We start from the raw sequence: 15,808 nt of genomic DNA on the forward strand, positions 1-15,808 counted from the left end.
GAAAATTATTTTGTTTTTTTTTAAAATATATTTTTTTTTTTTTTTTGAGTTTATTCATTTTTGTATTTAAATTGTAATTTTAATTAATGTTTTAGTAATTTTGTTGTGTTTGTGTCATTTTTATTAGTCATTATTTATTTTATTTAATTAGTTTTAGTTATTTTAGTACATCAAGTTATACTAACTGAAAATTATATTTTATTTCAGTTCAAATTTATTTTATTTCTAGCATATTTTTTTTATTTTAATTTTAGTTAAAAGTTCTATAATTACCCTGGTTATCACAATGCAGTGTTTCTCTTATGTTCTGCCTCTAACCAAGAGTGTATGTATATGTTTATGTGTATATATAGATATTTGGCCTTAATCACTGCCCTGGCGTGTGGCGCTGACTGGGTTTTTATTCCTGAAATGCCTCCAGATGAAGGATGGGAGGACCATCTGTGCAGGAGACTTACCTATGTAAGATGTTACCTTACTTACCTTACTTATGTAAGATCTATACACTGCCTTTTTTAATCATCATAGTCAACATCATCATTATATTCTGTCTAATGTCATTATGCTGTCTTTATTGTGCAGCAAAGAAGCATTGGCAATCGTTTGAATGTCATCATTGTGGCAGAAGGTGCTTTGGATCGCCATGGCAAACCTATCACCTGTGATATTATCAAGAACGTAAGCATAAAAATATGATTATTGGGATTTTTTTATCAGCTGGTACTTAACATGGCATGGCTAATTCTTCACAATTGTTTGTGTTTGTTTAGCTGGTCACTAAGAAGCTCGGCTTTGACACACGCGCCACTATTTTGGGTCATGTGCAGAGAGGAGGAACACCTTCAGCCTTTGACAGAATCTTGGTATGATTAGAATTCAGATTTTGTTTATTTGATGCATCTGTAACATGCTGCCAATAGGTCTTCCCTGTCTGTCTTGTTCTCAGGGCAGTAGGATGGGGGTGGAGGCTGTGATGGCGTTGCTAGAGGCCACTCCTGACACCCCTGCATGTGTGGTCAGTCTGTCTGGAAATATGGCTGTTCGACTGCCTCTTATGGAGTGTGTGCAAGTGGTGAGCAGGCACAGACACATCCTGCCTTGGTTTCAATTTGGTATTTTAACAAACTGCTGTTTTCCCAAATCAGATATGTACAGATAAGTTTTTATTTATTTATATAATTTTAGTATAAATTTAAGTAAAGTTAATTTAAGTGAATACGTTTGGGGTTTCTTTTATAGTTTTATATAATTTGCAGTTTAGGTTTGGGGTCAGTAAGATTTTTTCATGTTTTTGAAAGAAATTTTCTTTCTCTTAATTTTCTTGTGGAAAAACATTTTTTCTCAGGATTCCTTGATTAATAGAAAATTCTGTTTCTTTTGATCAATTTAATGCATCCTAGCTGGGTAGAAGTATTAATTTAAAAAAATCAATCTTACTGACCCCAAACTATTGAATGGTAGTGTAATTTTGTATCATTTTCAATATATTTTTATTATTCATTTATTCATTTTTTTCATAAACATATTGATCCAAATGTTTGGTTTGTTGATTTGTACCCTTGTTATGTGATTCAATTTGTAATACATCTTCTTATTAAATTTTTTAGACAAAAGAAGTAACCAAAGCTATGGCAGAGGGCAGATTTGAGGAAGCTGTTAAGCTCAGGGGAAAGTGAGTTCTTTATCCTTTTCTTTCTTTCTTTCTTTCTTTCTTTCTTTCTTTTTGTTATAACAAACTGATCTTGTGATTGATTTGTTGTTTCTCTTCTGCAGGAGTTTTGAGAACAATTGGAACACGTATAAACTCTTGGCCCATGTGACCGCCCCAGACGTGAAGGTATATAACAAGCATCATTTTATCATGTAGTTTATCCTTTTTGTTAGGCTTTACTCCAGATATGTATGAATTTCTCTACCTCTTCTATATATTTATAAATTGTGCTTTTTTAACATCTTCCTCCTTCCATCTTTCACTCTTTCTTTAGAGTAATATAAACATAGCTATCATGAACGTGGGAGCTCCATGTGCAGGAATGAACGCAGCAGTCCGTTCAGCCGTCAGGATCGGTATCCTTCAAGGACACAGCATGCTAGCTGTACATGACGGCTTTGATGGACTTGCACACGGAACTGTAAAGTATTTAACATACACGAGGAATCCATGAGTCTATATGAAGGAATGCATCAATTCAATTTCATCTCTGTCTCCTGCTTTTCACAGATTGAACCAATGACATGGGGCTATGTGGGAGGCTGGACAGGCAAAGGCGGTTCTAATTTAGGAACCAAGAGGTACAAAAGAACTGTTCATTAATTCATATGAATTCATTTTATATCTCTTAATAGTGCTTTAATATTCCAACTCAACTACATTAGTAAGGGATTTTCTTAAGAAATTAATATTTTTATTCGGCAAGGACACATTTACAAAAGTAACAGTACAAGACATTTATAATGTGAAAATATTCTTTTGAACTTTGTTTATCAAAAAGCACAACAGTTTTCCTTTCATTGATAAAAATTTGAAAAAAAAATTTGAGCACCAAATCACTCAGCATATTAAAATCATTTCTGAGGGATCATGTGACACTGAAGACTGGAATAATGGCTGCTTTGCTATAACAGGAATAAGTTACATTTTAAAATATATTAAAATAGAAAACATTTATTTTAAATTGCAATAATATTTACTGTATTCATGGGCGTAAATTTCGTCTAACAGTTGGGGGGGGACAAAACATAAAATTTCTCAAGAGCATTTATTTGAAGTATAAAACATTGTTATTTACAATACACAGCCTGGTTTTTAATCATATTTTTAGGGTGGACAACCCCCCACCTCGGGATTTCTGCCTATGACTGTATTTTAGATCAAATAAATGCAGCTTTGGTGAACAAAAAAATCCTTTGGATGGTAGTGTATGTAGTGTGAGTTCCAGCATTTAGTTGTTGTTTTTGTCTCTCTCTGGAGGTCACTGCCAGCTAGAATGATTGAAGAGATCAGTCTGAATATAGCCAAGTTTAACATCCACGCCCTGGTTATCATTGGAGGGTTTGAGGTGAGAAAATTCCAAATACTACTTACAATATGAATAAAAATTTTTTTTGTCCACATGCTACTACCTCACCTTTCTGCTTCCTTCTTACGTATACTCTCTCTCTCTCTCTCTCTCTCTCTCTCTCTCTCTCTCTCTCTCTGTATTATTTAGGCCTTTGTTGGAGGTTTGGAATTATGGAATTACAGAGAAAAATATGAGGAGTTGTGTATTCCCCTGGTTGTTATTCCAGCTACTGTGTCTAATAACATTCCTGGATCAGACTTCAGCATCGGTGCTGATACTGCTCTCAATACTATCACAACTGTGAGAAACCACACACTATAAAATAAAATAATATACAGTTCACAGACATGTAAGTCCCCAACTATAAGTGTAAGCATCTGTTTTGTGTCTTTTAAGACATGCGATAGAATCAAACAATCCGCAGCTGGAACAAAGCGTAGGGTTTTCATCATTGAAACAATGGGGGGATATTGTGGATATCTGGCAACCATGGCAGGACTGGCTGCAGGGGCTGATGCTGCTTATATCTATGAAGAACAATTTGGTATTCACGACCTGGAGGTAAAACATGCTTGGTTTAATTGATGTTTGATTGAATGTATCTCATTTTGTTTATTTTTAACCATTAAATGTCTGGTTGGGAGGTAGACAAACGTGGAGCACTTACTGGAGAAGATGAAGACCACAGTAAAAAGAGGCCTCATCCTTAGGTTGGTCATTCTGTCACACAATGTGTTTCTGCATCTTTTTGCTCTCTGTTTTACATTCAGTCAACTTCTCTAGTAATCTAGACAAATGACTCTGGTCTTATTTAATTCTTGCACCAGCACTCTAAATAACATCAAACTGTTTTCCCTCAGGAATGAGAAATGTAATGCAAACTACACCACAGATTTTATCTTCAACTTGTACTCAGAAGAGGGCAAGGGAGTTTTTGACTGCCGCAAGAATGTGCTTGGGCACATGCAGCAGGTCTGTGTGTACAATATTGATAGCATTCTTTGTTTTTAACATTATAACAGAGCTGAGATTTCCTTTGTCATTATCTCTTTTCTTATGGTATTTCAGGGTGGAACCCCTACACCATTTGATAGGAACTTTGGCACAAAGATGGGTGCTAAAGCAGTGTTATATGAATAAAAATTTTTTTTGTCCACATGCTACTACCTCACCTTTCTGCTTCCCCTTCTTGCGTACTCTCTCTCTCTCTCTCTCTCTCTCTCTCTCTCTCTCTCTCTCTCTCTCTCTCTCTCTCTCTGTATTATTTAGGCCTTTGTTGGAGGTTTGGAATTAGTGACTGCCAGAGAAAAATATGAGGAGTTGTGTATTCCCCTGGTTGTTATTCCAGCTACTGTGTCTAATAACATTCCTGGATCAGACTTCAGCATCGGTGCTGATACTGCTCTCAATACTATCACAACTGTGAGAAACCACATATTATAAAAATGAATATACAGTTCACAGACATGTAAGTCCCCAACTATAAGTGTAAGCATCTGTTTTGTGTCTTTTAAGACATGCGATAGAATCAAACAATCCGCAGCTGGAACAAAGCGTAGGGTTTTCATCATTGAAACAATGGGGGGATATTGTGGATATCTGGCAACCATGGCAGGACTGGCTGCAGGGGCTGATGCTGCTTATATCTATGAAGAACAATTTGGTATTCACGACCTGGAGGTAAAACATGCTTGGTTTAATTGATGTTTGATTGAATGTATCTCATTTTGTTTATTTTTAACCATTAAATGTCTGGTTGGGAGGTAGACAAACGTGGAGCACTTATTGGAGAAAATGAAGACCACAGTGAAAAGAGGCCTCATCCTTAGGTTGGTCATTCTGTCACACAATGTGTTTCTGCATCTTTTTGCTCTCTGTTTTACATTCAGTCAACTTCTCTAGTAATCTAGACAAATGACTCTGGTCTTATTTAATTCTTGCACCAGCACTCTAAATAACATCAAACTGTTTTCCCTCAGGAATGAGAAATGTAATGCAAACTACACCACAGATTTTATCTTCAACTTGTACTCAGAAGAGGGCAAGGGAGTTTTTGACTGCCGCAAGAATGTGCTTGGGCACATGCAGCAGGTCTGTGTGTACAATATTGATAGCATTCTTTGTTTTTAACATTATAACTGAGCTGAGAATTCCCTTGTCATTATCTCTGGGGCCTGGGCTCAATTACAAATTTTTCTCATGGTATTTTCAGGGTGGAACCCCTACACCATTTGATAGGAACTTTGGCACAAAGATGGGTGCTAAAGCAGTGTTGTGGTTGACTGAAAAACTGAAGGAGTGTTACAGACATGGTGAGTGAACAGTAATTTCAATGAGTGGACGGCTGAGGAAAAGGATTTTAACCAGAGCACTTGCCTTTTACAGGACTTGAAACCTGGATATTTTAGGCAATATACAAATCCTGACCAGGACGTGTCCGGGAAAAAGGGGACATATAGTCACCCTAGTTATATTTATGCAGAAATAAATAAACTTTCAAGCAGCGCTGTATGTGTGTGTGTATATATATATATATATATATATAGTGGGTACGGAAAGTATTCAGACCCCCTTAAATTGTTCACTCTTTGTTATATTGCAGCCATTTGCTAAAATCATTTAAGTTAATTTTTTTCCTCATTAATGTACACACAGCACCCCATATTGACAGAAAAACACAGAATTGTTGACATTTTTGCAGATTTATTAAAAAAGAAAAACTGAAATATCACATATATATGTATAGAGAGAGAGAGAGATTTTATTTTTAAAAAATGGTGACGGTCAACTTTAGGAAGTCAAACTAAATATGTAAATGAGATGTTTTAGCATTCAAGCTGTCTTTTGTATTCATTTTATAAAAAAAAATAAAAAATAAAAAAAAATAAAAAATGTGATGTGAAGTGTGAATATTATGTTAATATTAATAATATTATATTATGTGAAGTAGTTATGAATATTTTCTGCCAAAATTTTGTACACAATTATGGTTCACGTGTGTATAACCAAACATTAAATAAACACACCTTAAAAAATATCACAACTACTACTAATAATTGAAAAATATTTCAATTAATAAATAATGAAAAAATATACATATACATGCTTTACTATAATAAACTGAATATCGGTGTCACAATTATGGCTCGACTGTGTTTGCAATTGATGGTTAGTCAAAAAGTGGGAAAGGCCAAAATCACCATTTTAAGAGGGGGATAATGAGATTGAATGTGTTTTAACTAGCTACTTTTCATGTTAGGTTAATTTTGTCTTAGAAAATAGTATAACATATCTAATAATTCTCACAACCTTTAATGCATATAAAAGCAATGGAGCACCAAAGTGTAGCGTATATCATGGAAAATGTCTTCCATATGAACCTGACCTGTTTGTGGGAATAATGTTCTATTTTTGTCTTTCCATAAATGTCTTTCATTCATATATCATCATATGAGCAGGACGTATCTTTGCTAACACACCGGACTCTGCCTGTGTTCTGGGAATGAAGAAGAGAGCCATGATCTTCCAGCCTCTCTCTGATCTCAAAGAGGACACTGACTCTGAGTGAGTGATCCCTCGGTTTCATTTTACCGTTGTTTCACTTCATTGTACACATTGTCATTCAATGAGTGAAGCCTGCCTTATCACTGCATCCTCATGTGCTCACACTGTCAGTTTCTGTTCCAGACATCGTATACCGAAGACTCAGTGGTGGCTGAAGCTTAGGCCCATTCTCAAGATTCTGGCAAAATACAAGATCAGTTTGGACACCTCAGAGACAGCTACGATGGAGCATGTTATCAAGAAGAGAGGAACAGTCTAGACTACACACACAGAATTATTGAAAGGTTAATGAGCCATATAATCTCAAAAGAACATTCAGTTGATCACCCTCGTGTTCTTGCAAAACCATATGAGCACAAAAGGAAATATGGGTTACATGAGTGAGTAAATAATGACAGAATTTTAATTTTTGGGTGAATTATGCCTTTAAGTACAAAACCCCACTGATAGACATTTGTTTCAGTGTTAATTGGATTTTTACCATTTCACTACTAGATTTCTCATTTTGGATCATGTGTGGACTAAATTGTACTATTGTTTGAAAATGAATAAAACTGACTAAATGCAACCTGTATATTTTACAAGCGTTCACTGAACACAGAAAATAGATATTTGAACAGTCATATTAATATCAATTGCTGGAGAAAGACAATTTACATAAATTGAAATTATTTTAAGACATTTCAGAATTTCAGTGCGTTTTGGATTTTGTTTTGAAAGGCCAACAAATGACTTCATTTAAAATGTGCAAAATTTAGTTTCCAAAGTGCTCAGTTAAAAAAAAAAAAAAATCCCATTATATTCTAACATAATTAAAATAAAACATCAAATATACTAATCCTACTACACATCCCAGTCTTCTTCAGTTTTCTGCACAAGAGCGCTGTCATGTGGCGAAAATGTCCTAGTAACAGTAATAATCTAGTATGAATGCTGTCTTGAGTCAATGCTAAAAATGTTCATCATAACGTTAAATAATAAATACTCACTTCTTATCAAATGCTATAGCTTCAGGTGAGCAAATACTATTCTCGTCTTATTTGAATATTTTTAAGCGTGTTGCATTTGGCTTGAGGGGAAAGTTACAAAATGAAGACACGCACAGACAGACAAAAATCTAGACGGGAAGAGGAAGAGGTTTAGTAAAGTGACCACATTATTCCTGTATCCCTTGCGCGCTGCCTCTGTGATGTGATCAATATGCTGTGTCTCAAATCCTAGTGCGCTGCCTATTTAGACAGCACGTTTAAAAATCATAGGCGCACAATTTTGGGGGGGAATCACACACACGTGCAATATTTTTGACATCATAGCCGCAATACTTGCCCTAATATGTTGCACCTGTCTGTAACGACCAAAACGGCTGTCTAGGTAGTAAGCTCACTTCAAGTATTGAGACAGCCATAGACACGCCGATGAGAATGATGGTGACGCTTCCAGTGACCCAGAGTTCGCTTTCACACGCTCCGCACGACATCTTCCTTTTATGGTAAGAGACTCGATTCAAATGATTAAAAAATAATCAATTCCGATGTGTTGAATTTGAACTAAATATAAACGGTTAGGTGTTGTTAATACTTGGCAGCTTTAGCTTCTAACCGTTTGTAAAGTACATTTTTAATTTGCAAGAAAAGCTAATTTCTGTGGTGCTGTTAGGCTGAAACTTGTGGTGATGACTAAAATTGAATTACTGCTTGGGTGTACCACTTTCTTTTTAAGAAAGAAAATACATTAATAAATGAAGTAAAACAAATAAATAGTATAGGCTATTGGTAGCCAATAAATAAGTAGAAAATTAATTAAATACATAGCCATAGTTAACATGAAATTTGGCCTTTTCAGTTTTTCAAAGGGTTAAAGACTTAGTAATGACATATTAGGCTAACTCTACCATATAATAATATGAAAATATTGTGTGTGTACGTGATGAACTTAATATGCAATTTCCTGTAGGGTACCTAGACGTTAATATTGTTTTTGTTGAATCGATTAGTCATAGTGCCATCATACAGTAGACGGTATATTATGTTTATTAAATGTGGATAGGGCTTTTTTCCCCTTCTAACCTGTACCCCAAAACAGTTGAAAGGTTTTCTAATTAGAAAACCAACAAAATACATATGAACTCACATATTGTTAAAACTTACTGCCAAACTTCTCTTTCTATGATTAATTAAGGATGTATTAGGTTATTGTAACAAACTTTATTCTAGCAGTTCTGATTTCTTTATTATTTTACATACTACATACCAGTGTTGGGGAAAGTTACTTAATGCATTACAATATTGCGTTACTTCCTAAAAAAGTAACTAATTACGGTACTTAGTTACTTTTACGAAAGTACTTTTATTGAAAGTAATGCGTTACGTTACTTTTGCGTTACTTTTTAAATCTGGGCTGGGCTTGCTTGTTTGCTTTTAATATAAAAAGTTCTATTTTTGGCAAATATAAAAGCCCTTTCACAGCAAAAGCCTCAGGCTGAAGGAAATGCAAATTCATGTCTGTACAGTAGAACACAGAAGAAGAAAGTTCAACACTCTTCAGCAATAAAAAAGAAGAAGAAATATTAGTTTATCTTGTGTAATTTTTGCTTATTAGTATGGTTGAACTGGATCACTGAAGGTCAACAGCAAATAAATGGGATTAAATACATAAAGGATATTTGTATTATTTAACATATTTAATTATTGCAGCTTTGAGTCATATTCTGAGTTGCTTTTAACTGTTTTTATTAATTTTGAGATGAATTAATGCATGTTCACACTTATTCTAGAACTAAAGTAACATCTTACTCCCGATTTCTCACAACAAGGGGACAGGAGAGCTTTCAATCAATAAATGGGAAAAAAAAGTAACTCAGATATCTTCTTGTAAATTAAAAAGTAATGCGTTACTTTACTAGTTACTTGAAAAAAGTAATCTGATTACATAACTCGCGTTACTTGTAATGCGTAACCCCCAACATTGCTACATACTGCTTGCTTTACTAAATTATGAAATGAGACACCATCAGGTGCAGTAACTCATACTGTCTGTTTGTTCTCTGAATGTTTCCGTTGCTGAAACGGGGCCAACCCACACCTAAAAATGTGAGAATGTTCTTTTCACTCGCTATTTGAAATCAAACAGCGGTTGCACCTCTCTTACTTTGTGAGTCCTACTTAGCGAGAATGCAAGAATGTGTGTTGTCACCCTTGCATTTATTGTCTCTCACCCGGTCTATGACTCTGTGCTTGTTAAATAGTGAACGACAATTACCAAAGAGACATTCTGTGCTTTTGTATTTTGTCTGTCTGCCGCCTTACTTTCAGATGGATTGCAAACTTCCATCTTGTAACACCTGACTCATTGTCAGGTTTCTGGTGTTGAGTATGTTCTCATGCATAAGAAGAACAGTACGCAGTCTGGTGGAAGTGCAGTGGTGCTTTTATATATATTTCCTCTTTATTTCTTGTGCCTGTTATATGGTGTAGTTTGTCACGCAAGTGTAGAAATTCTGTTTGTTTGTTTTTGGTAACAAAAGAGCTATTGTAAAATATAAAATGAGAACATCAGATCAGAAGTATTAAAAATAAGGCTCAATGTGATTTTTTTCAGGTCCCAGAGAACATGACAGTTAAAAAAATTTACTGATAGAGAAACATAATTTGTGTAAAAAGAAACATTGAAAGAAGTTTGTTTTGATTAAAAGTCATGTAAATATGAAAACATAAGTGTTTAATAAGAACTTTTTTTGTGCTTTTAGTAAATGGATGGTATCATGGAAATACAATATTAGTACAGGTACATTTCATATTAGAAATGCTTTAGAAATTAGGAAATGTTAATCAAATGAGCTCAAAATGAAGCTTTTGTCATTGTAACCTCTGAAGTATAATAAATCTCTCTTTTCTCTGCAGATGAAGGCTGTTTTGATAGCTTTGCCGGTTCTCTTTTACTGTTTGGAACAGAGGTTTATACTTGGTAATGCACTTGGTCTCTTTAATCACATCCATGCCTTTTTAAAAAGTAAAACCAATCTTTGATGCGTTTTTATTTGAAATGATCTGTATATGTGCATTTTAGGGCAGGAACCACTTTGCCAATCTCACTCTTCGTGTTCTGAATGTATAAGGAGTCCTGGATGTGCGTGGTGCACACAGACGGTAAGTACGGTAAATTAATCAATTTGTAGTTTAATTGAACCTGCTGCAAGAATCAGTTTCCCGAGATCAGGAAAGAGAAGATGTCAGTCTTTGTCAGCCTGAGAGAACTGAGAAAAGAGAATGCTGAGAAACAAAGCAACCATTATACGTTTAATCCTGACAATTTTTTTTAAGGTTGCTCTTTGCAATGCGTGCCCTTTTCCTGCTGTGGTACCTGTGGCTGAGCATGTTTTTCTTTGCGTGCAAATTAATCAGCTGCTTCTTCAGCAATTCATGCTCATACATTTGATCACTTTCCTCACTTGGTGACCTTAATGGCATAGTCTGTTTCCTAAACTAAGCAATGTAGGCAGTGTTACAACACTATATGCAGTCTATTGTAGATGATCTGTTGTGAACGTGTCGCCTACTATTTCCTGCTTTTTAATGTTTAAAATAGAGTACGCTCAAAGTATTTTAGTTAATTTCGGAAGACTTCAGAAGAAAATGGATTGTTAAACATTGTTTGCAATTAGGCTACCTTGTATTATATAAATTTACCATTTGTGCATTTTTAAAATCAATATATCAATAAAATAATCAAATAGACAATTATCACATTTCTAAACATGGATAAATGGGGGGGAAAAAGAATCAGCAATTTGATAATAATAATAATAATAAAAATCAATTATTACATTTTAACAAAAATTACGCCTCCCTCCTAAATAGTAAAAGTAAAAACAGTTGAGCTTAAATCATTATTTCTACCTAATTTGACCCTTAATATGACTTGGTGTAGGTTGATTCAGTTAATAAGTGCTATTATAATATTTGAAGTTAATTTAGATGTTACCATATGAAGTTACAAAATAAAGAAAAAGACAAGAAATGTGCATGACAAATTAAAAATGCAATTGTGAATCACTTTGTAAACTATAAAAAATATATTTCTTTGAAGCTGTAAATAAAAGATTATTCAAAAGGTTATTGGAGTACGTTTTACAACAAAATGCCATTTCAGTTTTTCTACTTCAAAATGTTGTTTAATTCAGTGTTTTACTTGCCATTTCTTTGATTATGAAATTTACTAGCAATATATGTGTGAATTTTTTCTACACCTATTTTTTCAGAGTAGTCATAATAATAATATTATTGTATTTATTTATTAAATGATTGTGCTTGTAATGCAAATTTCCTTGTATTGCAGGACTTCCTGAAATCAGGTGAGTCAAATGAACGGCGATGTGATTCTCCCGAGGCTCTGAAGGCCAGGAGATGTAAAGAGGATCATGTGATCAATCCTGGAAAACATCCCTTGACCTATGTGAAGAACAGTGACCTCAGCAGCGATCATGAAAATGTGGTCCAACTCAGACCTCAAAATATCAACATTAAACTCAGAGTTGGTGAGCATAAGACTTCTGCTCAGACATACAGCAGCATGTTGCAACATATTGGAACATAAGCTTAAAGCCATGTGCAGAGCATTTACACTTCAGTGTAATTATACACCTTAGTATGCAGATGTAACATTATACAGCAAAGATGCACAGTCATATGTATCTTGCACATACAAATTTGTCAGCCTGAGAGAACTGAGAAAAGAGAAAGCTGAGAAACAAAGCAACCATTATACGTTTAATCCTGACAAATTTTTTTAAGGTTGCTCTTTGCAATGCGTGCCCTTTTCCTGCTGTGGTACCTGTGGCTGAGCATGTTTTTCTTTGCGTGCAAATTAATCAGCTGCTTCTTCAGCAATTCATGCTCATACATTTGATCACTTTCCTCACTTGGTGACCTTAATGGCATAGTCTGTTTCCTAAACTAAGCAATGTAGGCAGTGTTACAACACTATATGCAGTCTATTGTAGATGATCTGTTGTGAACATGTCGCCTACTATTTCCTGCTTTTTAATGTTAAAATAGAGTACGCTCAAAGTATTTTAGTTAATTTCGGAAGACTTCAGAAGAAAATGGATTGTTAAACATTGTTTGCAATTAGGCTACCTTGTATTATATAAATTTACCATTTCTGTATTTTTAAAATCAATATATCAATAAAACAATCAAATAGACAATTATCACATTTCTAAACATGGATATATGGGGGAAAAAAAGAATCAGCAATTTGATAATAAAAATAATAATAAAAATCAATTATTACATTTTAACAAAAATTATGCCTCCCTCCTAAATAGTAAAAGTAAAAACAGTTGTGAGCTTAAATCATTATTTCTACCTTAATATGACTTGGTGTAGGTTGATTCAGTTAATAAGTGCTATTATAATATTTGAAGTTAATTTAGATGTTACCATATGAAGTTACAAAATAAAGAAAAAGACAAGAAATGTGCATGACAAATTAAAAATGCAACTGTGAATCACTTTGTAAACTATAAAAAATATATTTCTTTGAAGCTGTAAATAAAAGATTATTCAAAAGGTTATTGGAGTACGTTTTACAACAAAATGCCATTTCAGTTTTTCTACTTCAAAATGTTATGTTTAATTCAGTGTTTTACTTGCCATTTCTTTGATTATGAAATTTACTAGCAATATATGTGTGAATTCTTTCTACACCTATTTTTTCAGAGTAGTCATAATAATAATATTATTGTATTTATTTATTAAATGATTGTGCTTGTTATGCAAATTTCCTTGTAATGCAGGACTTCCTGAAATCAGGTGAGTCAAATGAACGGCGATGTGATTCTCCCGAGGCTCTGAAGGCCAGGAGATGTAAAGAGGATCATGTGATCAATCCTGGAAAACATCCCTTGACCTATGTGAAGAACAGTGACCTCAGCAGCGATCGTGAAAATGTGGTCCAACTCAAACCTCAGAATATCAACATCACACTCAGAGTTGGTGAGATTAAGACTTCGGCTCAGACACATAACAGCATGCAGCAACATATTGGAATATAAGCTTAAAGCCATTTGCAAAGCATTTACACTTTAGTGTAATTATACACTTTAGAATGCAGATGTATTATTATGCAGCAAAGATGTACAGTCATATGTAGCTTACACATAAAAATAATACAAATTGGCCACACAAGACAACTAGCACAAACTATATAAAAAAACAACCGTGCTTCTGCAGTCTTTAACTCGTTTCTTCTGATTGTTCCTTTTAAATGTGCAGGAGTTCCACATGAATTCACAGTTGAGTTTAAGAGGGCTAAGGGTTACCCTATAGATCTGTACTACCTGATGGATCTGAGCTATTCCATGAAAGATGATCTGGAACAAATCAAAACCCTGGGGCAGAAAATCCTAAAGAAGCTGAGAGCCATCACAGACACTGTCCGGATCGGTGAGACAATATGCTAACTTGAAATACTAACATAAAAATATAAAAAGATATAACATTTTAATAAAATTAAAATAGAACTATTTGAACTGCAATTGTAAAGAATTAGAGCTGTATTACTGTCATTCATCCGAAGCCTTTCCTCCTCCTTTCAGGTTTCGGGTCTTTTGTTGATAAGGAGATGTTGCCGTATGTCAGTCAGGTGAAGGCAAGACGTCAGAACCCCTGCCCCAATCGCATAGATACCTGCCAACCAGCTTTCAGTTTTAAGAATGTCCTGCCCCTGACTTACGATGCCAGGGAGTTTGAACGAGAAGTTAGCAAACAGAATATCTCTGGCAACCTGGACGCTCCTGAGGCTGGTCTGGATGCCATTATGCAGGCTGCGGTCTGTAAGGTGAAAACTGCATGTTAACGCTGTGTAGTATATGGTGCATGTAAAGAATCAGATTCGAACCGATAATTTCAGCCACAACTCACCATAGTAGCTACATAAAAAAGGTTTATTTTTCCATTCCTCCCCACAGGATAAGATCAGATGGGGTGATGTGACACGGATTCTGGTTTACACATCTGATGATACTTTCCACATGGCAGGAGATGGACGACTAGGTGGTGTCTTTCAGCCACATAATGGACAGTGTCATCTCAGTGATCAAGGTTCCTATAATGGAAGAGCCTATGTGAGTATTGCACATTTAATGATGAACATTCTTTGTGTTTTCTGTTGTAGATGGATGCCAAAAAAAAAGCAGTTTAAGTGGTATAGTTTGTATGTGAAGACATAAAATAATTTTAATTTGTCCTACAGGATTACCCATCAGTGGGCCATGTATCTAGGGTTCTGCAGGATAACAATATTCAGCTCATATTTGCTGTGACTGAGGGCATCTATCCAGCATATAAGGTGTGTGGGAATTATTTATACCACCGTTTAAATGTTTGGGATTACAGAATCTCCCAAAAATGTTTGGGATTTTCTGAGAGTGCATATTTATTTGATCACATGATCGCATGATCAAATAAAATTTGCAATAATTTATAAGTGTTTAATTTGATCATGCGATCATGTGATCAAATAAATACGCACTCTCAGAAAAAAAGGTTCAAAAAGCTGTCACTGGGGCAGTACCTACGCATTTGTACCTAAAGGGTCCATATTGGTACCTTAAAGGTATAAAAGTGTACCTTTTGAAAAGGTTACGCCCCACTGACAGCTTTTGTGCTTTTTTTCTGTGTAACTTTGGTGAGCATAAGAGTCTTCTTTCAAAAACAAAATAAATCTTATCAACCCCAAACCTTTGAACAGTATTGTATATACATTTAGATATTAAATATATTTAATAATAATAATTTAAAGCTGCAGTCCATAACTTTGTTTTTGGTTAAAAACGATCAGAAATCAATATTTGAGCAAGTACATAACCAGCCAGTGCTCAAAACTATCGCCTTACTTTGGCCCGATTCACAACGGTTATCTTATAATAATGTTTTCTAATTTGAGTGGTATGGGTAGGTTTTCACGGGAAATTCGAGCATGGCACTGCGTCATTACGTCACGTCTGTAAACATAAAGAAGTTGTCCTGGCTACTAGACTATCGCATGTGAGGATGCTGCAGGTGATGGATCGTTTATAGCATATTCTCACAGCAGCTGGAATAATTAAATGTATAATTTTGATGGTGGATTGTAATCCATAAAGGATTATGTGTTTATGAAACACATGTGAATGAAATTAA

General features: G+C 34.7%; 2 protein-coding genes across 3 annotated transcripts in view; both read left to right on the forward strand.

Moving 5' to 3' along the window:
* LOC107582696 (ATP-dependent 6-phosphofructokinase, muscle type-like) overlaps positions 1-7,059 on the forward strand; it is a 16,398-nt gene extending 9,339 nt beyond the window's left edge. For both annotated transcript variants that reach the window (XM_016268622.1, XM_016268623.1), the window contains 16 exons: positions 354-462; positions 583-678; positions 771-863; positions 947-1,072; positions 1,608-1,672; positions 1,774-1,837; positions 1,986-2,132; positions 2,222-2,292; positions 2,972-3,059; positions 4,332-4,484; positions 4,578-4,742; positions 4,830-4,891; positions 5,042-5,153; positions 5,275-5,374; positions 6,521-6,626; positions 6,750-7,059. In XM_016268622.1, the coding sequence (XP_016124108.1) occupies positions 354-462; positions 583-678; positions 771-863; positions 947-1,072; positions 1,608-1,672; positions 1,774-1,837; positions 1,986-2,132; positions 2,222-2,292; positions 2,972-3,059; positions 4,332-4,484; positions 4,578-4,742; positions 4,830-4,891; positions 5,042-5,153; positions 5,275-5,374; positions 6,521-6,626; positions 6,750-6,885 (1,693 nt within the window). In that variant the 3' untranslated portion in view covers positions 6,886-7,059. The remainder of the gene's footprint in view (positions 1-353; positions 463-582; positions 679-770; positions 864-946; positions 1,073-1,607; positions 1,673-1,773; positions 1,838-1,985; positions 2,133-2,221; positions 2,293-2,971; positions 3,060-4,331; positions 4,485-4,577; positions 4,743-4,829; positions 4,892-5,041; positions 5,154-5,274; positions 5,375-6,520; positions 6,627-6,749) is intronic.
* A 1,007-nt stretch (positions 7,060-8,066) lies between these two features.
* LOC107582697 (integrin beta-7-like) overlaps positions 8,067-15,808 on the forward strand; it is a 19,643-nt gene continuing 11,901 nt past the window's right edge. Inside the window, exons 1-8 of the mRNA XM_016268624.1 lie at positions 8,067-8,115; positions 10,526-10,589; positions 10,692-10,771; positions 11,961-12,159; positions 13,901-14,071; positions 14,224-14,465; positions 14,596-14,751; positions 14,880-14,975. Coding sequence (XP_016124110.1) covers positions 8,113-8,115; positions 10,526-10,589; positions 10,692-10,771; positions 11,961-12,159; positions 13,901-14,071; positions 14,224-14,465; positions 14,596-14,751; positions 14,880-14,975 — 1,011 coding nt within the window. The 5' untranslated portion in view covers positions 8,067-8,112. The remainder of the gene's footprint in view (positions 8,116-10,525; positions 10,590-10,691; positions 10,772-11,960; positions 12,160-13,900; positions 14,072-14,223; positions 14,466-14,595; positions 14,752-14,879; positions 14,976-15,808) is intronic.

This window comes from Sinocyclocheilus grahami, unplaced genomic scaffold, assembly GCF_001515645.1.
Source record: "Sinocyclocheilus grahami isolate Dianchi unplaced genomic scaffold, SAMN03320097.WGS_v1.1 scaffold47.1, whole genome shotgun sequence".
Lineage (NCBI taxonomy): Eukaryota > Metazoa > Chordata > Actinopteri > Cypriniformes > Cyprinidae > Sinocyclocheilus > Sinocyclocheilus grahami.